Below are 23,134 nucleotides of genomic sequence, written 5' to 3'. Positions count from 1 at the left end.
CTCCCCTTTAAAAATCTTCGAGAGACCTCCCACTGTACCTTGAATAAAAGCCAGGCTCCCTGCCCTGCCCCACAAGGCCCCACCAGGGAGCCCTGCTGGCCTCTCCAGCTTTGTCTCCAACCAGTCGCCACCCTGGATTTATTCTCTGGCTGCAATGGCCTGCTATGAGCATGCTTCTGCCCCCGGGCCTTTGCCCCTGTGGCTCCCACTGCCTGGAATGTTGGGCTGGCTGGCTCCTTCCCATCACACAGAAGTCCTGACTCCGCGGGAAGACTTTTCCCAACCACCCTACTGGGAATCTCTCCTCCCCCTCGCCTTTCTCAAGGAGGAGATGGTGTTCTTTCTCATTTCTTCTGCAGGGCTCGCAATCATCAGCACTTTCTTGTTATTTACTTCTTCTTCTTCTTCTTTTTTTTTTTATCATTTATCTCTTCCACTCAAATGCCAGCTCCATGAGGGCAGGGGCCTTCTCTTTTGTGCACTGCTCTGTCCTCAGGGCTGAGTAAGGCTTGGTAAGCGGGGGATCAATGAAGGACTGAGTGACTCAATGAATGAATGAAGTGGGAAGCAAAGCAATGGGGTCTCCGTTCCAGGAAAAGCTGGAATGCTTATGCAGAGGGCTCTAGCTGGGGGGATGACGGTATGGTTATGATGCCTCTAAAACCATACAGTCTCTGAGAAAGGGGGGGTTATACGGGAAGAATTAGCCACCCGTGGCTTTAGATAAAAGAGGGCCAGCCATTCCACAAGCCCTAAGGGCTGTAAACTTTTCCTGTAAAAGGGGAGACAGTAAATATCTTAGGGCTTTGCAGGTCTTAAGGTCTCTGTCACAACTACTGGACTCTGCCCTTGCAGTGGGAAAACACAGCTTGAGACACTATGAGAAAAACATGCATGGCTGTGTTCCCCCCAAAAACCTGTCTTTACAAAAACAGACTGCAGGCTGGATTTGGCTGTAATTTGCAATGATGGTCCTACCTGGACCAGGAGCCCAGATCTGATCAAGGGGGGCACAATTTGGAATTTAGGAACTGCTGGGGATCTACGGAGTGGTGAAATAGGGTAATCCGTCCTGTATGTGCAAAGCTGTATGCCTTCAGGCAAGTCCCTAGACCTCTCTGGGTTTCAGTTTGCACCTCAGAAAACTGGGAACAGCACCTCTCTCCAGGGGGTTGCGAGGCTAAAATGAGACTGAGTATACGAAACCACCTGGCATTGCCCCCTGCACATAGTAGGTGGACAAAGCTCTCTCCCCCTCTTTCTTTTTTTTCCTGATTTGATCTTTAATAAGAAGTCACACGATTGCCTCTTTTCAGACCAGTGGTCTTTCAGGGGTCAAGGTTAGGGCTACCTGGCTGCACACCAAGCAGGGCTCCAGGTGTGGCTGCATGCCTAACTAGCCGTGGGGCTTGGAGCGTACTGCCTGGCTTTTCTGAGCCCTGGTTTCCCTACCTGTGGGGTGAGGACCAAGACGAACTCAGGTGGCGCTTGCAGTGCCCGCTTCGTATTAGATGCTCAATTAGAATGCGCCCTTCTGACGATCCGCTTCTTATTTATGTTCATTCATTCACCCCACCAATCGTTAGTGAGTCCCTACTCTGTGCTAGATACAGGGTCACGACAGGGGACGCAGAGAGGGCCTTGCTCCCCGGAGGATAAAGACTTGCAGGGAGTAGAGAGGTTAAACCACCACACCCGTGAACACAAAGTGCCAGGGAGACGATGGAGGGGAGGTGTGACGAGGCAACTCTGAGGACAGTAGGTGTCTGGGGGAAAAGTCGAATCTCTGACACTCTGGCTGAGACCTGAAGTCAACGACAGGGGAGGGGAGCAGAGGGCCAGGCTGATGGGACAAGGGCCCCAGGAGTCAGGCTCCTTTCTGCCCGGCTAGGGTGGGGGGGCACTGTTGTGCTGGAGGCAAGTGACCAACGGGACGGGTGCCCATCTGGGCCTGAAGGTACCAGATCTCACATCCCAGGTTGGCCAGGCTCAGCCGGGCGGGCGGGCGGGGGACGGCGCCACTGCCAGGCACTTGCCATGCCGGTCATGTCTGCGCTCCCAGCTCCGGAGGTGAAAGGTGCAACCGCTAACCACAGCCCATCAGTCCTCCCAGCTGGAATAAGACAACGCCGGGAGGCAGAGCAGCGCTCCCGGCCAAATAAAAGCCTGTTTGCCCCGGCCTCCCTGGATGTGCGCGCTCGAAAACAGAGGGTTCTGCGGGCGGACAGGTTCCGTACCATTATATTCTGTCGGCGGCGCTCTTAGGTACCGCGGCTGCCAGAGCCCTGAAAGCTTCTCGATGCCGCGACCCTGCTGGTTTGTAACACATTCGGGAAGAAAAGGACGCAGCCAGTGGCCGACTTTCCTCTTTCTTCCCTCCGTGCTGTCTCTGTTCACCCTCCCACATGCAAGGCATCGAAGAATAGCACTTCACCTGCCGGGGGTGGGGGGAGCTGCCGAGTTGCAGCTGAGAAGGCTGATTCTGGGCCGGGAGGGGAGGCAGGAAGAGGACAGGGGAGAGGGGAGGGCAGTTCTGAGGAAGAGGGCCATCTTGCGCTTCCCTCATCACATCACCGCTGTCGGGGGTCAAGGTCTTTGCCTCCATGGGACAACTTTTCGAATGACTTTCAAAGACCCGCTCTTGGCTATTCAACTGGATGGGTATTTCATAAACATCAGCTTGCAAGGGAATGTCTGATGCCCTGCCATGACACAGGGACAGTGGATGAAATCAGAAGGCTTACCCTTGGGGAGAGGGTGAGGGGAGTTTGAAAGAAGCTTTTGTGGCTGCTAATTGGGGAGCCTGGATAAGCACTGAGGTCCAGACCAGGTGCTGAGTTTGTTTAGTTCCCACAACTGTGTCGGAAGGGAAGACATCACGAACGCTGTTTTAACAGCCCTCGCCTGCCGCCTGCTCCTCCTCGTCGCTACTGTGTACTAACAAGCACCGACCATTCTCCAGGCGTGGGGACCAGGTGGCATCTAGAGTCGAATGCAAACACACCGTCCTGAGCTCTGCCTAGGAGACGGGCATGTTCATTCTCATACATCCCCGCCTCCCCCCCACAACACGTGACTTCTGTCCAGGCTTATAAAAACCAGGATTCTCCTTTACATCTCATTCCTCTGCCCAGAGAGCAACCTCCCTTGGCCTGGCTCGACTGCAATGCAAGGAAAACGGGGAGTGTTCTTGGCAAGCCCGAGAAGGAAGATGCATTAGCGCCTTGCAGGGGAGGGAAGGATAAGTAATGCTTGCTGCCTCCTCACTAAACACCCGGAGCTTTAGAGGCACCATCTCCTGTAAGCCCCCCAATTCCCTATGAGGTAGGCACCCTAATCCCACTGTACACATGACAAAGATGAGGCCGAGTGACTCACCTGAGGTCACAGAACGGACATGGGGACACATACTGGGGTGAAACGCAAGGGGCAGCGGTCCACACCTGTGGATACGAAGCCAGCAAGATGGCTAATAGCCCAGGTCTGACTCGTGACTCGGCCACTAGGAGCTGGGCGCCCCGGGCAAGTGGTCTGCCCTCTGTATTCCTCAGTTTCCTTGTCTGTGAAACTGAGGGTAATAAGAGGATTTACCTCTCAGGATTCCACAGGATTAATCCCCGTGAAAGCTCACAGATAGGACCTGGCAGGGAGTAAGGCTTAACAGATGAAGGTTGTCAGAATAATAATAATGGTCATTAGTATTATCTGGCCTGAACTGCGTATCAAGCTGTCCACCTTGACCTAGGCTTGTCAGGGACCGAGGGAGGAGAGAGGACGCCTGGTCACAGGGCGGCGGGGGGAGGGGGGCGCTCTCGACCCACCAGCACTCCGTCCCCACGGCCTCCCAGGTCAGTAGCTGGTCTGTGGGAGGAGCTGAGCCCCAGACGTAGGGTCACGCGGGGTAACTCATGCTGATTGCACCGGCCACAGCTGGGCCAAAACACCTCTTTATCACTCTGGCCACCTCCCACTGTTGCCGAGGGCAGCTCAAAGGCCACAGTGTCACCAGCAAGTTTCCTGCCAGGCCCGGCTGAATGGTTAAGATGCCTGCCTTTCATTCCAAGGCCCACCTTCCACAGGGAGCCTCTGTCGTGGCCTCAGTGCTCAGGTTGGGCAAATGGGGCTCGGGGCCTCCAACTGAGATCTGAGTGCCTTCCTGGCACAGATCAGGGCCGGAGGGGTTGGGAGGAACTGGGCATGGATCCCACTTGCCCTCAGTCTGCCAGGGCCCTGGCAGCTCTGAACAATGCGGATTTCAACACAAACGAGCTGGATATTTTTCGCCACAGGGAAGGAGCACGGTGGGGTTGGAGGGGAGGGCAGGAGGCCAGCAGCCCTATTCTGAATATTCAGGGCTGCTGTGGGTACCCCGTTTGCAGAGAGATCAAGCAGACAATGGGGTGGGTGGGTGAGAGGGCTGACTTTTCCAGAGCACCTGTTCTAGCCAACTGGTCTACCCTCCTGCTCTCCCGTAGCATCCTGCAGACATGGGAAGGAGGCACTGGCCACGTCCCTCCACACTCGGGGACCAGGTGGCGGTCTCCGAGGCTCCTGCTCTCACGGGACCGCAGGGACGTCACTTCCTCCCCATGCCCCCCCACCTCCTCACTGCTGCTCACCTTTGTGTGGCAGGCTCTGCCTGCGAACCCTTGGGGTGAAGTCTGTTCCCTGCTGGGACCCTGACATCCACCCTGGTGCTGCGGAGGGTCTCTTAAGGCTCACCTTCCAGAACCTGGGAGGGCAACAGCCCTTCAGAGGAACTCAAAAGGAGAGGAAGCACACGGCCTGGCTCTGACACTCAGTGCTGGCCTTGGGGCGAGGGGCTTTTCTCACCTCTGTGCCTTGGTTTCCTCATCTGTAAATGGGGACAAAGTCACACGCACGCATAGGGCCTTCAAAGAGGACTGGCTGTGCATGGGGGTGTGGTGATGTGCTCTGGAGTTGGCCTAGAGTTCCAATCTCAGCTCTGTACTCTCCGGCTGAACCTCCCAGTGCCTCAGTTTCTCTGTCTGTGAAATGGGGACAGCAGTGCCTACAGTGGCTAGGGCTGCTGTGCGGGTGAGAGAGGCAATGCGTGTCACATACAGAGGATGGCCCAGCACAGGGCACATCCTTAATAAACAGCACCTGTCCCGAGTCCCCTTCAAAGCTCAGCTGGTCTCAGTTCTCTCATCCATAAAACGGGGCTAAGCATGCCTACCTCAGGCGGAGATTCAGGGGAAAAGGTGGACAAGTAAACTGCCGCCTCTCCTGCTGTTACTATTCTACCTGCCCCGTCTGGGCCTCGGCCTGCAGCGGATACGTGGAGACAGCCAATCGCACAGAAACGCTTCTGGCCACATCTTCCCACTGGGGTGAGGCAATAATGTTGTCTTTGGAGCTCAATTTATTGAAGGGGGCTTCTCTCCAAGGCAGGGCAGAACTGCTGAGCTGGCGCTCCCTCCCCCGCCCCCGGCCCCGGGGCTGGGTGGTGGGGACACGGGAGAGTCCCTTACACAAACATTTGCCGATGGGTGCATTTGGGCCTGTCAATGGCTGTCGATAAGGAGAGGCTCCCCTCCTGCATGCCAGGCTTGCGGGACTTATTGAGCTGTGCGCTGTACTCAGCCCTGATTTCTCTGGTCCCTCCTTTGCCTTCGCTCATACATACCCCAGCCTGAGGGCTGGGCTTGTGACGGACACCGCGGGGCCCAGAGAGGAACTGATCAGTGACAGAGGTGAGCATAAGGGCATGGTCTCCGCCCCGGGGGGAGGCAGCAGTCCAGTGAGGAGAACTGTAAAGAAACACGTGACGACATGGCAAGGAGGTACAGGAACGGAGGCAGGAGAGCACAGGATGGAGCCATTACTGATCCTGGGGTGGAGTGCAGAAAAGGAGGGCTTCGTGGAGGAGGTGTCCTTTAAGCTGAGCCTTAAAGGCCAGATAGGCCCTTGCCAGGTTGTAGAAAAAACTGAGGGGCAAGGCATTCTGAGCAGAGAGAACAGTGTACGTGAGAACAGAGTCCTGCCTGGCGTGTGGGGACAGTGAACTCTGCGGGCGGCGTGGTGGGGAAGGACAGGCCAGAAAGACCACTGGGGTGGGCAAGGGGGTGTATTCTGAAGGGTTCAGCAGGCTGAGCTATAGTCCTAGGACTTCCATCTTGTCTCTGCAGTTCTGAGCACACTTGTGGGGATGCACACTGGCGTGGCTGACACACTGCCGAGAAGCCCTGCTTGCTGGCCCCGAGCAAGACCAGTGAGACCCGCCTGGAAAACTCATGGCTCCCTAAGGAGGTGCCCTAAGTTGCTGCCTGATTTAGGAAGCCGAGTGTCCCTGGCGGGGACCGTAAAAAGTCCTGGTTCTCCACACAGATGAGTGGGGCAAGGGCAGGCTCCGCACAGACAACTCCCAGACGGCCTGGCGGATGGGGACTCCCTGGGGTGGGGAAGGCAGAGGCCACCTGTGACCTCACAGCACCGTGGGCGACGCTGCAGGTGGGACAGTCAAGCCGCTTCACAAAGCCCGGCTTTCCAGGCAGGTGGGAGGGAGGGATGCACTCCCAGCCAGGCGGGGCTGCTTGCGGGGCTCCCATCACTAGGCCAATGGGCCTCAAATGTGAGGGGATCAGCAGCTGCCCCTCTTACTGCCTGGCCTGGACCACAGTGAGAGCACCTCTGAGATGCGTGGGAGAGGGACAGAGCTGGGACTGGAGTTCAAACATCCCCGAAGGTGGAGGGGAGCACCAGGGCAGTAAGGGGCACTGGCCATGCCTCCCCCGTGCCCAGGGTGGCCCACTTCTCGGGCTTTCTCTCATCCCCTCCTCCCTGACCCTCTGACAACCTGCTGGAGAAGGCAAGACCCATGCGAGTGCCCCCTGCTGCTCTCTCCGACTTCACCTGCTCCAGCCACGCTGGCTTCCCTGTTTCCTGCTCACACCAACCTTGGGCAGCCCTTTTGTGGACACAAATGTCACCTCTGCAGGGTGGCCCTTCTGGACCGCATACTCAAGCCACCTGCCCAGCCTCTTCCACCTGGACCTGGAGCCCCACGAGGTCACTGCTGCAGCTCTTGTGCTGGGGGACAGCAGGTGCTCACTCAGTGTTTTCTGGGGATGGACTGAATAGTCAGTAAGGCCATGTGACACCACCAGGGTGTGTGAGAGGTGGAGTAGGTCCTGTGGCCATCAGGGCAAGTGGATGGCACTCAAGCTGGGTAACTGAGGAGGGTCTAGTAAAGGGGTAGCAGGTGAAAGGAAACTGGGATGAATGGCCCCTGGGTCGGCCACCAGACCCCGGACAGAGAGCCCTGGGTGGAGAAGGCCACTGGATGTGAGCTGTGGCCTTTGATGGTAGCATCAGCCAGCTGGCAGCAACATGGCAGGAAGGGAGGCAGCAGTGGGGATGACCACCCTGACCCCAGGCTCCTCCTCTCCCTGACTTCCTGCTAGACCTCTGAATGACCTGATTCGACCGGGAAGCCAAAAAGGGCATGGAGGCCACTGGTGCCATCGCAGGTGAGCCCCTCCCCGGCACAGAGATGTGGAGAGATGGAGGGAAGACTGGGCACCTGCCCTCCGCAGCCCGTCAGTGGGAGGGCAGTTCTCCTGGGAGCCCCGCCCCGCGGCTCTTACCGTGAAAGTGCTCAGCTGTCTTCCGCCGCAGGGCCTGCAGAGTCACCTCGGAGTCAGCCCACTCCAGGACCAGCCTCCGGCCATACAAGTGGGTGCTGTGACACAGGGCGTTGAAGGCTCTCTGTAACGAAACACAGCACATCAGCGAAGACCCATCCGCAGACACCCCACCTGTGCTCTGGCCCGCACCACACACCTGAAGGCCAGCTCCGGGCCTGTGACACAGGCTCTCTGGCGAGGGTGTGCGGAGCTGTTGGGCACTTCTAGTCAATTAGTGGGTTACGTGCCCAGGGACAGAGCTGTAAGTGGCTGTGCGGTCAATACATCCACCGTCTGGGCCTGTAATTGGTGCCTGGGCCAGGCGGCCAGCTTCCCTCCCACGTCACGTCCCACCTGGGGACGGCGACCCCGTTAGCAGGCTGGCCTCCTGCCTGGCTGTCAGAGACAGCGCCTCTGAGAAAGCCGAGCCTGTCCAGCCCCTGATGACAACCACGTGGGCCCCACACTTGCACTGGATGGCACTGTCCGCCACCCGCCCTCGGGATTCTGTCCCTCATCTCTCTCTGCTGCCCTCCGCCGAGCCGCCCGCAGCTGCGCCCCTCTCCCACCCCAGCTCAGCAGCCTGGGGCCCACAAGCACTCTTCCCTCTAGACTTTTGCTGTTCCCGACCTCCTTCTGCACTCTGCCTCCTTCCCTTTTTAATTTTTGTTTTATAACAGCTTTACTGAGATATAATTCACATATCACACAAATCACCCATCTGCAGCATACAATCCAATGGCTTTCAGTCTATTCACGGAGTTGTGCGACCATCACTATATCAATTTTAGAACATTTTCAGCATCATCACTTGAAAAGAAATTCCGTACTCATCAGCAGACACTCCCTGTCCCCTTCTCCCCCAGCCCCCAGCAAGCACTGGTCTACTTTCTGTCCCTAAGGATTTGCCTATCCTGGATATTTCATTGAAATGGAATCACATGGCACTGGCGAGTTCCGCCTTAAACATCACAGGTCTCGAGCTAAATGGCCCTGTGCTGGGGTTCTTCCCAAAACACCCCTGAGGCACACAGAGGCCACCATGCTTGGTGGCCAGAAGCTTGGCCTCTGAGGCCACCCTGCCTGGGCAGGGTGGGTCCTGTACTTCCTAGCTTCAAGACCTTGGGCAAGTAAATGAACCTCCTCAGCCTCAGTTTCCTTGTCTGTAAAATGGGAGCGTTAATGGTACTCTACAGTTCTAGAGAAGATGACAGTGCAAAGTGCCCAGAACAGTCTGGGGCACACGGTCAGCACTCGAGAGATGCTAGTTTTCCTGGTGGTGGCATTGCTACCACAGACTTATCTGCAATTTCTCTCACCAGAGAGGCCTCAGGTTGGCTTGGTTTGAGGAGGGTGGGCTCCAAGCACTGTCAGCACCGGGGAGCCTCAGAGGGTGCTGGTGGTGCCTTGTTCTCTACTTTTAGGTTGCAGGCAGCGCCATCTGGTACAAGATGAGGCGCCGTGGGGTTTGCCCTTCTTGTTTCTTTGATGCTGCAAGGAGGCAGCGCATAACCAGGAAGGTTGTGGACTGGAACTGATCTCCCTCTGGCCTCATCTGCATTGTGACTATTAGGGGTGGGACTGGATCCCCCCAAAGAAAATATGTTAAAATCTTAACCCCCGGCACCTCAGGCTGTGACCTCATTTGCAAACAGGGCCTTTGCAGATGCAGTTAAGATGAGGACATGCGGGAGCAGGGCAGGCCTCTGCCCCAGTGTGACTGGTGTCCTTACAAGAGATGGCCACGTGAGGACACAGAGACACAGGGTGAACACACATGAGGACGGAGGCAGAGGCTGGAGTGATACCTACATGGCAAGGAGTGCTGGCTATCACCAGAAGCCAGGAGACAGGCATGGAATGAATTTCCCCTGAGAAGGAACCAACACTGCGGATACCTTGATCATGGACTTCTGGCCTCTAGAACTATAAGAGGATACGTTTCTGTTGTTTTAAGCCACCCAGTCTCTCACAGCAGCCTAGGGAGATAACAGTGACCTTGGGTAATCCAACTGCCCTGCTCTGAGCCTCAGTTTCCTCACCTGTAAAATGGGACGAATCACAGGACTTCCGCACAATGACCCCCGAGGGTGGCACACAGTAGATATTTGATAGACAATTGAATCTGAAAAGCACCAGTGTGCAGTGGGTGGGACAGGCATGTTTTAAAAATTAGACATGTGGCCAAAATTAAAGAAATGCTTTTGTTCTTCTCTGTGCTTTTCCAAGAAGGGCCAGGTGCAGGAAACTTTTTCTTTCTCCTTTTTTTTAAACGTTAATTTAAAAAACTCTTTCTGACTGCCAGCAGAGCCTCTGCATTTTTTTTCTATGCGGATATAAAAATGCATCTGGACTCCGAGCCTAAATGGCCCATTCAGAGCTTTAAAACACACGCGTTCTCAGCTGGCAACACAGAGAAACAGCCTGATTGGGGGAGCTGGGGTTTTAAGATGGTGGAGAGAAATTGGTCGGGAGTCTGGTGTGGCGGGTACTCCATCCTGGTGCCAGGGTCCCTGAGGAGCGGCAGGCCCGGGGACACGGTCGGGTGGGGGCGGCCAAGAGGATGCATCTGGTAGAGCTAAGTCAAAGTCAGGAGAAGGGAGTAACAGTCTGGGAGGTGGGCCCAGGCGAGATGTCTCTACCCCCAGCCTCTCTCTCTGACTCCAGCCGTCAGATCTGTGTATGTTTCTTACCCTGGGAAACGCACTCTCTACTCCTGTGCCGCACAAAGCCTGGAGAGGCCTCTGGTCATTGGAGGAGCTGATAAAAATCCCCTCTCCGGCCTCCCTCTGACACCATCCCTTGCAAATTCTCATCTCCTTCTCTTTGGGAGGGCTTTTCACTCTAAGAGCTGAGGTGGCATAGTCGTTAAGACTGGGTGCTCTGGACCCTGGCTACTATGGTTCAAATCCCTGCTTCATCATTTATAAGCTGTGTGACCTTGGGTAAGCTGCTTAACCTCTCTGAGCCTCAGAGGCTTCATGTGTAAAATGAGAGGGGGCAATGAAGAATGGGTGAGTGGATTCAATGAACTATTAAGTCTAACACTTGCCATGCTGCCTGGCACATGGTAATTCTCACTGAAGGGTGGCTGCTGTTGTTACGATGATGACAATGATGTACGCCCTGGACTTCCCATCATCACACTGAAGAGCAGGAACAGCGGTAAGCAGGGTACAAAAAAAGCTCTTTTGTATTTGAAGTTAGAGCACAGAATGTGAATCTCCAAAAATAGCAGAATTACCCTTCCTGGTTCTAGTGCCCTCAGGTTAATACGGAACCAGGCTGCGTTCCGAGCCCCGCTGCCTCGGTGGCTGGAATGTGGTGGCCTCAAACTGTCGCCGGCAGTGAGCACAGTGATTTGGGGCTAAAATTGGCCTTGGGTAATTCTGAATAATTGTGTTTCATTAAAAGAGCCTGGGGGAGCCTGTTAGATCTGAGACACCCGGAGAGGGCAGGGGGTGGGTGAGGAGGAGACACAGCCCCGGGCCTCGGGGGGCTCTCGGGCCAGTGCAGGAGAAGCTGCTGAGGGCGCAGAAGGTTCCTGACACAGCCGAGGGGCGCCTCTCTGGCCTGAGGTCCGCCAGCAGCTTCCTCCCTGGTCTCCGTGCCTACACCTGACTCCACTGAAACCCACACCGCCTGCTCCCCAGAGAGGAATTTCCCAAACCTCAGCCCCAGGCATGGCGTGCCCTCGGGCCTTGGTCATCTCTGGACACCCGGGGTTCAGCGCAGCGCTGGGAGACCCGACAGAGGAAGTGGAAAGTCACACATTCCCCGCCCTCTGTTTCTCGCCAAATCCTGCTTGTTGCCTGTTTCCCTCCCGTGTTTCTCATCACGGATTATAGATCTTCAGGGTTCCACTCTAAACATACGACCGCAAACTACTCACGAGAGGAGACATTATTCTTCCATTTTAAGGAAAGGAAAACTGAGGCTATGGTTTGCATGGAGGTCAACTTCCTTCCTACTTTTCCTATCAGCCTCTACATTTTTCATCTCAAGGCCTTCATAACATTCCCCCACCCCGCCCAGTCTCAGAACGGCTCCCTCATCACAGCCTACTTGCCAGCGGCCCCTGCTCTCCTTGCACAGACTGCAGCCCGGCGCCCTCCCTGTGCCCTGCACCCCCAGCCTCCTTAGATCGCCTGTCCCGTTAACACCTGCTTGTACGCTGGGCTCCCTGGCTTGACCTTGAATCTTGTAGAGAGGCCTCCATCCTGTCTATCCTCGGCACAGAGTGTGCTCAGTAAATCTCCACAGAGCAGACCGCGGAGTCTCCCTCACTAGGGTCTTGAAAATACCACTCCAGACTGGGAGGTCCTGGCTGGAGATGTCCTGCCCCGGCCCCTCCAACCCCTGCGATGCAGACCCTGAAGGCAGCAGAGAAAGGAGCACGTCTCGCCCACGACTGTCCTGTCCGTACAAGTGGGATGCTTTGCCTTTGATCAGGACAAGACCAGACAGGAACAGTAACCATGCCACGAGGACTCGGCAGAACACCCAATCGCCCAGCTGGGTCACTGCTGAAGCCTTGAGGTCCAGGATGGAACTCTAAGGGGGCACTGGTTTGGTGAGGAGGAGGATGCCATAGGAGACAAGACACCCCCTGCCCCCATCTCGCTCTTTGGAGCCACTTCCTGTCATCATCTGATGGGCCTGGGCTGGTTCTTCTTGCTCCCCCAACCCCCGAACCCCCCTCAACCCACTCTGTGCTTTCAGAGCAGACTTCCCTGGACGGCATAACCAAGGCTCTCTGGCCCTGGGTCCTATTTAGGATAAGCAAATGGGAGGCTGGAGGGAGAGGGCAGAGAGGTCAAGGTGCCTGTTCCCTTGCTTCCTCCCTCCAGGACCACAGCTCCTGCTGGTGGCCCCTTCTTGACCGCGAGGGCTCTCACCTGTCCCTGGCGAGTCCCTGAGCCCTTCTTACCCCTCCATAAATCTCTTCACTTGAACCATCTGGGGGTGAGGTCTGTTTGCTGACCCAGATGGCCGCCTGAAGTCCCCCTGCCTTGACCCGGGACAGATGGCCTGCCCCCTTCAGACAGCAGGTCTCAGGCCTCGGCCCTGCTCAGACGATCTGAGGCCCGACGAAGACTGCTCTGAGCAGGCCCAGCCGGAGTGCAGAGCCGCCCCTCACCCGGTTCTCTGCCTCGGCTGTCCTGGAACCACACCTCTTTCAGCTCCTCTGACCTAAGCCACCAACTGCCGGCACCGGGAGCCCTGGCCTCCAGCCCCGGCGAGACTGTGACTAGGCCTGGCAGCCATCTTTCCAGGACAGGGAAGGCCCTGGAAGGCCGCCAGCTCAGCACCGGGCCCGACCTTTCCACGGCTCTCCCTGGAGACAGGCTTCTGCCTCTTGGCAACAAAAGCCCGTTCGATGCCCTTGGCAGGACTCCTCTCCCAGGGGCCATGGCTGGGGCCGGGGCTCCTACCTTGAGAAGCCCAGGGCACCCTCTCGGCCCCTCTGCTCTGTCTCCTGCTGAGTGGGAGGGCAGTATCTCTCAGCAGATGCCCAATCCACCTGAACACAGACGATGCCAACCTGTCCCAAACCATCTGTGCCCCCGATGCCTGGACGAGGCATGGCCTACGCTGGCCAAGAATGACCACGTGAGCTCAGAAGCACGGCGGCCAAGCCAAGGGAATGGGAGCACCGGCCCTGCTGGGACTGCTGGGGGCTTGGCTCCTCTCTGCCGAGGGCCTGTGACTTCTGGGAGGGAAGGTCTGCTGCCCTGGGATGTTTCACATCGTCTCCACATGGACAATGTCCTGTGCTCTGAGGGACAGATCATTTCTGTCCCTATGCCAACACTCCCGGGGTCCTGTAAAAGAGCTCCTGGCAAACCTTGCAACTTTTGGCCTCCACAGGGAAGGAGCTGGTTCCTGGGCTAAGTGGGGCCCTTTGCATTGGTGACTCTGACTGTGGGCACTCTGGTCCACACCAAGCTGTGACACCCTGGAGCTGAGGGCAAGTTTCTAACAGAAACACTCAGGGACTCATTTTCCAGGCTGTCCTGTCTAAAATTTCTCACGTGAATAGATGTCTCTTCCCTCCCTCCCTCCCTCCACTCAGCTCAGCTCAATTCAACTCAATATCCCCCGAGGACCCACTGCGAGCCAAAATTAGGGGACTCAATTAGGGGACAGGAAAGTGACACCCCGCCTCTGACCCTGGAGAGAGACAAAAGAGCCATTCAGCAAAGAGGGCCGATCCCAAGTAGCCAAGGGTCTGAAGTGACGAGGTCACGAGGCGGCGGGACCTGGTAATGGCCGTGGCCTTGAAGTTAACACTCCAGGAGACAAAAGGCACAGATACCGAAGTGTCTAACAGCAGGGCCTCCGAGCCGCGGGGGCCCAGGACACTCAGCCGCCTGCGCTGCTTTGGCGCCCTGGGCCTTGGGCTGCATGAAGCGCTCGGCAAGCATCACTCCACTTAATCTTCAGTTACCTCAAGCGGCAGCGCTATTATTTCCGGCTTCGGGGATGTGACGCCCCTTGTCCACGTTCGCACAGGTGGAGAGAGGCCACTCTGACTCCACAGGCCATGCTGCTAACCACGTGCGGCCCTGTCTGTCTGGAGATGGCTGCCAGGATGACACACCCCGCGGGTGCCCTTCAGACTCTGGCTGCACCCCCATGGGCCCCCTGCGGGGGCTGCACTCCACACCCTCCTCGCATTCAGTTTCGCGACTGTGTGTGCTGAGCACACCCTGCTGCTAATCTGCTGGCGATCGCTGCCTGCGGCCCCGGCGCCAAGCCAGGAGGTGGCTGGCCCTTGCCTCAAGGAGCTTTGCCTGCCTCGCTCATCGTCACCTCTTCCCACCACCGGTCTTCTCTCGACAACGGATGCAGAGAGGCCTGATGGGACCCCTTACAAAACCCTCAGCATCATCCCAACCGGGGTGGGCCGGGGCCCTGTGTCTACATCCCTCCCTCTGCCCCCTCCCCTGGCAGCGTGCAACCGTGAGAAGTGAGAGAGGAGACATTAACTGGTGCGACCCTACAATTAAAGCCGTGGTTGTTTACCACAGTGAGAACAGCTCTGCCTGCCAACGCCAGCCGCCATCACGTCTCCCTACTGCCGGCTCCCCCCAAGTGTTTATTTAAGCCAACACATTGCTCTGCTAATTGGATAACATTCCATGTGAAAATAGACCTTTTAAAACAACAGCAGCGGCGGCAAATAAAAACAGCTGCAACTGCAAAAGTACAAAGGCTTGGTAGGCTCGGGGAAGGGAGGAATTAAAGGCGCACGCATGAGAAAAAACGAGTGTTCTGGTTTCCGGGCCGGGAGGCTGCTCTCTGCCTTCTTCCTCATCTTCCTCTGTGACCAGCAGGTCTAGGAAAAGGGAGAGGAAGTGGTAGCTTCTAAATGGAATCCCAATGGCTATTGGTGGCCTCTTGGCCAACGAGCACGGGCACACCTGGATGGGAATCCCAGGTCACCTGCCCAGGTGGAGAGCTGCCGCCGCCTCTAAGGCTTGGGAGAGCTGGAAGGAGGCGGCGTGTGGCTGCAGAGCCCACTAAAGGAATGCCTGGTCCCCCTCTGGGGCCGGGAGGAGCTGATTTCAGGCTGGGCTTGTTCCCAAGAGATGTTTTAAGGGCCAACCTCTTGGCCTTCCTCCAAAATGTCTAATTGGTGAGTCCTTTTCTTCGATGAGGGGTTGGGGCTGGGTGAGAGGTGATGGGGGTGGTGGAGACAGGAGGGGGCTGGCGCTCGGCTTGGCCAGAGCTGGCGCTCAACTTAAGTAAATACATAACGAAGGGAGGAAAGGCTGAATACATGGGCCTTGGAATCAGGTAGACACGCGGGGTTTCCCAGCGCTGGCAGGTGGCGCCATCCGTCTGGACCTCGGTCTCCCCATCTGCCAAGTGGCTTCCTACCACCTAGCTCCCAGAGTCCCGGGGGGATTTAAAATTACGCATGCAAATGCCCAGCACCGTCCCTGCCAAAGACAGGCTTCTAGAAGTGGACAGATTTCTATCAATGCCAAGAGGCTGCCCTTCCAGAAACTTCAGGGCCCAGAGAACCGCGTGGAGCCCGAGGCACGACAGACGACATTCGTACGCGCAAGCGCAGACCCAGGCCACCGGGGAAGGCCACGGGGCGTTCAGGATGCGTTTGTGTCCTTGACTTCCTGTCTGCCATCAACCTTTGCCCCTGCTTCCCTCCAGCATGTGGCGGAAGGTTCTTTGAGAAACGCGGCCTCATCACACCTAGAGGTTTAGATAATACCGGCCCTTTCTGAGGGGCTGACATTCGTGCCAGGGACACCGGGAGCTGATGAAGGTCCTAGGGTGGGAGAGCACGCCAGCTCGGGAGCCTGTGATGGGCGCAGGCGGCTAAGTCCACCCCCAGTTTGGCATCCCAGCAATAGAGCCACGTCCGGCGTCCCGGCGGTTCCCAGGATTCTGTCGCAGCTGCACACATGGAGCTTAGCAAATGCTTGGAGGAGCCCGGGAGGGAGTTATGCAAATCTCCCGTGATCCCGGGGCTGCTGCTGGTTGGGACGACACAACGCGTGTGCGGTGTACGTGTCACATACAAAGGCGGCGTGGCCGGTCGCGGGAGCTCCTCGCCATTGTCATCAGTTGCCTGGTTACTCTGAGCTCTGCCACAACAGGCTTCGTGGAGCCTCATGCTAGGGTTCTCCTTCCCATTTGAGGGTGTGTGTGCTTGACCCAGAAGGGCCTGATAGATGATGGAGTTCCCGAGGATGTGCGGGGTGGAACGTGGGAGTCATGGAGAAAGGCCAGAAGACTCAGAGTCCCGTGTGCGGGGAGGACACAGACGGCCCGTGCTTGGGGCCGAAGGGAGACGGTGGCGCCGAGGAGATGCTTCTAGGGACTGGCCGGGGTGCCTAACTCTTCTCTCCTCTGCTAGCTGGCGAACTAGACTGGTTGATGTGGGGGTAAGAGCACTGTGCTGGGAGTCACGTACCTGGGTCCAAAGCCAGCCTGGAAGCTGTTAGTTTTTTCACTGCTTTCCAGAATCAGGGTTCTACAATCAGCCTTTGCTCCCTCCCTGCCCTCCCCTAATATGCGCCCACCCCCCTTCATCTTTTCCTCGCATCTGAGGACTGCTTGGGGCTCCAAATGGAGGTTTACATCTCCAGGTTCAAGTGCTGCTGATGCCAAGAGAGTGATGACCACTTATCTTCACGGAGGGTGCCCCGTGGCAGGAACAGGGGGCAAAGCCCTTGATGAGGGGTTCGAGTGGTCTGCGTTCAGTCAAGCCCTGGGAAGGATTTCTAAAGCAGGTCTTGTTCCTTGAAGATTCACAAAAGGAGAGCTGCTGGGGGTGGGAGGTGGGGTGGGGGCTTGTCTTGAGAAACTGGGAGTGCTGGAGGTTCCTCTACCAGCCCTGAGCATTGGTTCCTTCTGCTGAGATGAAAAAAGATCCCCGGGGTTTTCTTACTCAGTGTCTCCTGGCAGCACCACTCTCCCTCTTCAAACTCACGCTCACCCTCGAGCTAACCAGATATTTACAATATTCAGAATTCTATTCACCAATATGCAGCATGCACGGCTCTATGGGTCAGTGGAGAGCGCTAAATGTTCCACTCGGGAGACAATAAAGTTCTTCAGACAGACGGGGAGAAGGAGAAGGGGAAGCCACGGCAGCTTCTCCGGGAAGCAAAAAGAGCAAAGGGATCTTTGCAGGAGAGGTGCGCTCCTGGCGGGCGCGTACTTTGTGGAAGACCAGCTCACTCGGCGGCGGCACAAAGGGCCCGCATCCCGGTGCGGCGAGGGGGACAGCGGGGCCAGGACAGCTCGGGGGCCAGGCTGCCGCCTGTCGGAGGCGAGGGGCAGCAGGAGCCAATCCTGAGGGGCTGTGGGCTGAGTCCTCGCTGTCCTCGGCTGCCCTTTCTTCTCCTGGAGCCCAGAAAGGCAGGCAGGGAAGGGAAGGAGGGGGAGGAGCCACCGCCATAAATCACCCGTGGGCGGTATGGAGCTTTGGAAAGAGCATTTGCAGCCTGGCCTCTGGTGCCGGGTGCTGGCCAAGTGGGCTTTGGCATTGCCCTGCTGACCTAAGAATCCCCGCTCTGTTCTAAGGATCCAGGGAACAAAGCCGTACTGACCACAACCTGGCGATGGGCGTGTGCAATTTCAAGGCTGAAAGTCCACGCCTGGTCCGACCCTCTGGGCCACGAGAGCCATGTTAATTCTGACACCAAGCTTGGCTCTGGCGCGAGGCTGCCGTGTGGAAGGAGGTTGGCGTCTCACTGAAGGGGCTCTGACACCTTTCCTCGCTGCTCCTTCCTTATCCCTTCTTTTTAGATCATCACCACTGTCACCACCAACACAGTCATCCTCTTTATCACAGCTAACAGAGTTCACGGGGGCCAGATCCTGTGCTAAGACTATCATCCCATCCAAATCTCACAACGAATTGATGGGGAAAATCCTATCACCGTTTTATAAGGGGGAAACCGAGGCACAGAGAAAGTGAGTCACTTGCCCAAGGTCACACAGCAGGTAAGTGGCAGTGCTCGTATTCAAACACAGGCGGTCTGGCTTAGAGACTGTGCTCTAACAGCCACCGCTTACACTAGCCCTTAACAGGAGACCTTTCTCAGGGGCAGGGAGTGAACCCCCCCTCACCTCTCCCCTAGTCACAGTCTCATGCAGGAACCCTGATAAAAAATGGATGGCAATTTCTACACCCTCACTGCCCAATCCCCGGAAGCTCAGGGCTCCATGCACACAGTGGAGAAGCACTGCCCTGCCTCCCCGCACTTCTCTGTCCATGAATGGAGGGATGGCAGCCCTGAAGGTAAAGAGGAGGAAATAGCTCACTTGTCTTGAGCACCACGTGCCAGGACCGGTATCGGGGCTTCATGGGCACCATCTGCCTTCACCCTGTGAGCGAGGGACCGGTCATCATTCCTGTTCTACGTATGAGGAGACTGGGGCACAGGGCAGGGCTAGGGGAGCTGAATGGCCAGCGCTAAGAGCTGGTGCTCTGGACGGCTGTTCCCTGGCTTCCCTCCGAGCCAGTGGGGGCCCCCGGAGGTGTCCGCCCTGCTGAAGAGCGTCAAGGCCGTGGGCTGGCTGCTTGTGGGGGGGGGGGTGCTGCCCCTGCCGTCACGATGGGAGGCAAGGGAAAGCCTGCCAGCCGAGAAGAAAGAGGAGCAGATGTCTGGACAAACGTGGCCACGTGTCAACAAAGCAGGCACTTGAGTTTAGGCACTGAGACAAAGGTGGCTGGCAGGCTCCCTGAGGTCCCGGGGCATCCTCTCTGCCTGTGCGTGTTCCCAGGGCCCACAAAGGCCGCAGCTGTGTCCCTGAGATGTCACCTTCAGCTCGCCCACACCAACTTGCTGAGAGCCAATAAGTGTGATTCCAACAAACACTACTTTTTTGAAGATGCTCCGCCAGAGGCGGAGGGGATCCCAAGATTAGTGAGACCTGTGCACTGCCCTACTGTACCCTCGAGGGAGGACAGGCCGAGGTGGGAGGCTGCCCATGGCACAGGCTGACAGAGGGAGCCCACGACGACAGTGCCACGGACACAGCCGGAACCCCAGCCACACAGCCTCTGCCCCTCGTCTGCTGCTGGGGAGGGCGAGGACCCAGGACCCACTGCACTGAGCCCAGACCCAGGGAGGCTGCCCTGCTTCAAAAAGAAAAGGTGTTCTCTGTCTCCAAGGAGGCTGGAGGAGTTCTGCACATGTGCTTACACACAGCAGTACCTGCCTGGGCTGACCTCACCCGAAACCGGTTTAAAACAGAAGTCCCAGGCGCCAGCGCGAAGAAGGGGGGAAGAGGTGCCCCCACGGGTTCACACTGGGGTGCCCTGCGGCTCCTTTCCAAGTGCTGCCCCTGGGTTCCCCTCCACACTCTGCACAGCATTGCCCACATCTTCTGTCTGACCTGGAACAGCCTGGGACACAGAACTGCCCCTTCCTCCAAACACAAAACCCAGGGTCTTTCCCTCCAAGGATGTTGTACAAATTAGCAGGGCTGAGGGGGAGCAAAAAAGAGAAAACCTGCATGGTGTGGGGACATGCCCACATCTGTTAGGAGGCCTTGCTGCTTCGCCTACAAAGGGCCCAGGAGAGGCCGGGTGGGAGGGGCCCTGGACTCACCTTTGCGTCCTGCTTGGTGAGAAAGTCGACGAAGCCGAACCCTCTGTGTGTGCCTGTCCCGGTCATCTTCTTTGGCAAGCGGACGGTCTTCAGCTCCCCGAAGGTGCTAGGAATAGAAACACGGGGTTTTAGAACCGAGGCCTGCAGAGGGGGTGGGGGCGGGGCAGGACTGAGTCTCACACGCTAATTCCTTCCCATTAGAAGGGAGGCGTGCCCGCAGGTGCACGGGTGTACGTGTACCCGCACACACTTGTGTCAGCATCAGCTCCCCACTGACCAGCATGAGGGGCCTTCTCCCTCCAGGCCCCGACCATCACCCTGGGCAGGAAAGCAACCATCAGACTGGTCCTCCCCTTGCCCCGAGTGTGTGTGTGTGTGTGTAACCATGTGGTGGTGGGGGGTAATCCAGCCTCGTGCACCCTTGGCCAGGCTGGGGAGGCACTGGCCGGGGCTACAGACGGGGTCAGCATGGTCCCCTGACCCGAATCCACCTCCGCGGCGGCGCTGAGTGAGCAGGATGAGTCCCTTCGCCCAGATCCTGGACATGAGACGCTTCTGCAGCGGTTGGTGCTTGAGTGACACACAGCTACTCTGTCTAAACCCCACTTCTCCCGCCCCTGGGTTTTGATATCTGCTAAGCCAAAGCCGGGCAAAGCTCTGGAGGAGAAAATGGCTTGGCCACCCCCCTGACAGGGATCAAACAGGTAAACACAGCCTCGGACCATCCTCCGAGTACCCCCTCCATTCTCCTCCCAGATAAACCTTTGAGAAATTCCCGGACAAAAGGATCGGTCCTCCCTTGTTTTCCCGTCTCACTCCCCCACCCCAACCCCATCCTCAGGTCCATTTATCAAATATATACGCACAAATTGCTGCCAATAAATATTTAATGTGCACGGCATCTGAAGAGAGGTATTATTTTATTTGAAAATCGACACACACTCGCGGGCGCCTGGGCACACGCACCGACATGCGACAGTCCAGGATGCCTCAGGGCCAGAGACCGACTGGGCGAAAAACACAGGAAAGGCCGTAGGCTCTCGTGAAATGATCTAAGCTAAATCCGAGGAGTTAACCCGCAGCCCTGCCGGCATGACCAGGCATCTGCTAGCCCAATTTCTGAAGGCAGGACGGTGTGTAAATGCAGCATTATGAAGCCTCAAAATGAATCTGCACGTCTTCGTGGCGCTTGGCCCGGCAGCTCCACTCCCCCTCCTGGCGCCTCTCTGAGCAGGCGACAGAAACTGGGCTGCTGGCGACAAGGCCAGCCTACCGGGGAGGGGCGGGGCTGGAGAGGCCGGGCAGGGGAGCCCCGTGGGTCTTCCCAGCCCCTGGCTGAGGCTCGTGGCCGCCTTGGAGGGGCCGGGAGGCTGGGCAGGTGCAGACAAGCAGGAAGGTGAGGCGGAGAGCCCAGCGGAGTTAGGCCCACAAACGCTGCTTTATTCTGCCACCTAAAGGCAAACGCGTCCCACGACAGACACACTGCCTATTTCTCCATCAAAGCCCCCGTACCTCTGCCAGGGATGGCCTTGGACACGGGTGGCAGGGGATGGACACATTTTCTTGTCGGTTCCTTTGGATAATTATAAATGCTCCTGGGGGAGGAGGGTACAGCTCAGTGGTAGAGCACGTGCTTAGCATGCACGAGGTCCTGGGTTCAATCCCAGTACGTCCATTAAAACAGACAAATAAATAAACTTAAATAAAATAACCCCTCCAAAAAAATCATTTAAAAATGTATATACAAATGGTCCTTTGGCTCCAAGTTCTTCAGAGAGTCACAGGGACCACAGAGACGGTGCATTTGATGGATTAAGAACCAGTCTGAGAAGGCTGAAGGGCACAGGGAGGCCTCAGAGAGCGCCCGCTGTGCGTTTGGGTCATGCTGGGTGCTGGACAGACACGGCCACAGGCAACCTATGATGTGCCGGTCCCTCTACCCGGTTCTCCACCCCACCCCAGCCTCTGGGCTCTTTTGGGCCTCGGCTTCAGCGTCGCTTGCCCTGAGCAGCTTTGGCCGATCTGCCCTAGGCTGGCCTGGATGCCCCCTCCACGGGCAGGCGGCACCCTCTGTGTGCTCCTCAGCCAGAAGCGCTGCGGTGTAGACGCCTGGGTGACTCACTGCCTTCCCCTGGGGCTGGAACTCAGCTCTGCGAGAGCGGAAACCATATCCACAGTGCTCATCACGGGATCTGCAGCAAGGTGCCCTGGCCTGAAGGTACTTGGGGATGAACGGAGGACAGAGCCCTGGAAGGGGAGCATGACTCCTGGGACATCACACCTACACTCACAGGGTTGTGATGGGGAGTCCATGAAACAGGCCATGAAGTACGTATGAATAGCACAAATGTTAAATATTATTAGTCCCACTGCCCCCATTTTACAGATGAAGAAACTGAGGCTCCAGGAGGCAGTGGCTCTTGCGAGTAAGCGGCAGGGCTAGAATGTGAACCTGGGAGCACCTGATGTTAAGCTGGAGCTCTCTCCACTGCACAGTGTTTCGCCCCCTTCAGTTATGGCCACTTTCAGGAGTGGGGTCTCTTTCTGAGGCTTGGTCTCGTTTGACGTGAAGCAGGAAGGCCACGTACGGGAGTGAAAAGGATTGCCCTGTGCAGACTCCAAGGGGTGCAATGACTTGCCCAAGATCCCAGGGCAATGGGGGCAGACTGGGTCCTAGTTCCTTCTACCTGCTGCACTGTATGCATCCCCCCTGCTTCTGCACATAGGGGCTGCAACCTCCTGTCCCTTGATGGTCTCAGTGACCCCTGCCCAGATTTCTTCTTAGCTCTGCCTCATTTCTGGTGAGCTTGCCTGTGTGTGTGTGTGTGTGTGTGTGTGTGTGTGTGTGTGTGTGTGTGTGTGTGTGTGTGTGTGTGTGAGAGAGAGGGAGAGAGACTGGTGAGGTTAATTCCTCCCTCTCCGCAGCACACTGTGAGCTGTGGATGCTCTATGCATGGTAAGCAGCTCAGGGTCCGGAGAAAGGCAAGGAAAATAATTAAAAGGTGGAGAAAAAAGCTGATGAGAAGCTGAAGGAACCATGCTTATGTGGCCTGGAGAAGTGGCATTTGAGAGCTCGGTGGGGAAAACAGTGATGGAGGGGCTCCCTGCATCCCACAAGGGAGTGAGGGTGGGGACCAGGGAGCTGGGGTCCTGTCCCAGGTCGCGTCGGGGGTGGGGATGAGGGGGAGGCCACAGCCCCTGTCTGGGGTTTCCAGACAGACATCTGCATGGCAAAGGGAATCCTGTGTCCAAAGACCCTGGGAGCTTAAAAAAAAAATCCCACAATTCTTCAGGGATCAAGGAAATGGTTCTGGGGAGCACGTTTGTCCCTTCCTTCTGAGAACAGGATGAGAGAGAGTGAGGGCTACAGAGCAGCTGGAAGATTAGGGT

At 57.0% G+C, this 23,134-nt stretch overlaps 1 protein-coding gene across 5 annotated transcripts in view; it reads right to left on the bottom strand.

Annotated features, from left to right (window-relative positions):
- RBM19 (RNA binding motif protein 19) overlaps positions 1-23,134 on the bottom strand; it is a 131,613-nt gene that overhangs the window by 35,128 nt on the left and 73,351 nt on the right. For all 5 annotated transcript variants that reach the window (XM_045523059.2, XM_045523057.2, XM_010963626.3 and 2 more), the window contains exons 22-23: positions 19,745-19,850; positions 7,611-7,731 (exon numbers count right to left, since the gene is read on the bottom strand). In XM_045523059.2, the coding sequence (XP_045379015.2) occupies positions 7,611-7,731; positions 19,745-19,850 (227 nt within the window). The remainder of the gene's footprint in view (positions 1-7,610; positions 7,732-19,744; positions 19,851-23,134) is intronic.

This window comes from Camelus bactrianus, chromosome 32 (genome assembly GCF_048773025.1).
Source record: "Camelus bactrianus isolate YW-2024 breed Bactrian camel chromosome 32, ASM4877302v1, whole genome shotgun sequence".
Classification (NCBI taxonomy): Eukaryota; Metazoa; Chordata; class Mammalia; order Artiodactyla; family Camelidae; genus Camelus; species Camelus bactrianus.
Note: the sequence above shows the minus strand (reverse complement) of the source record. Positions and strands in the feature narration are given on the sequence as shown.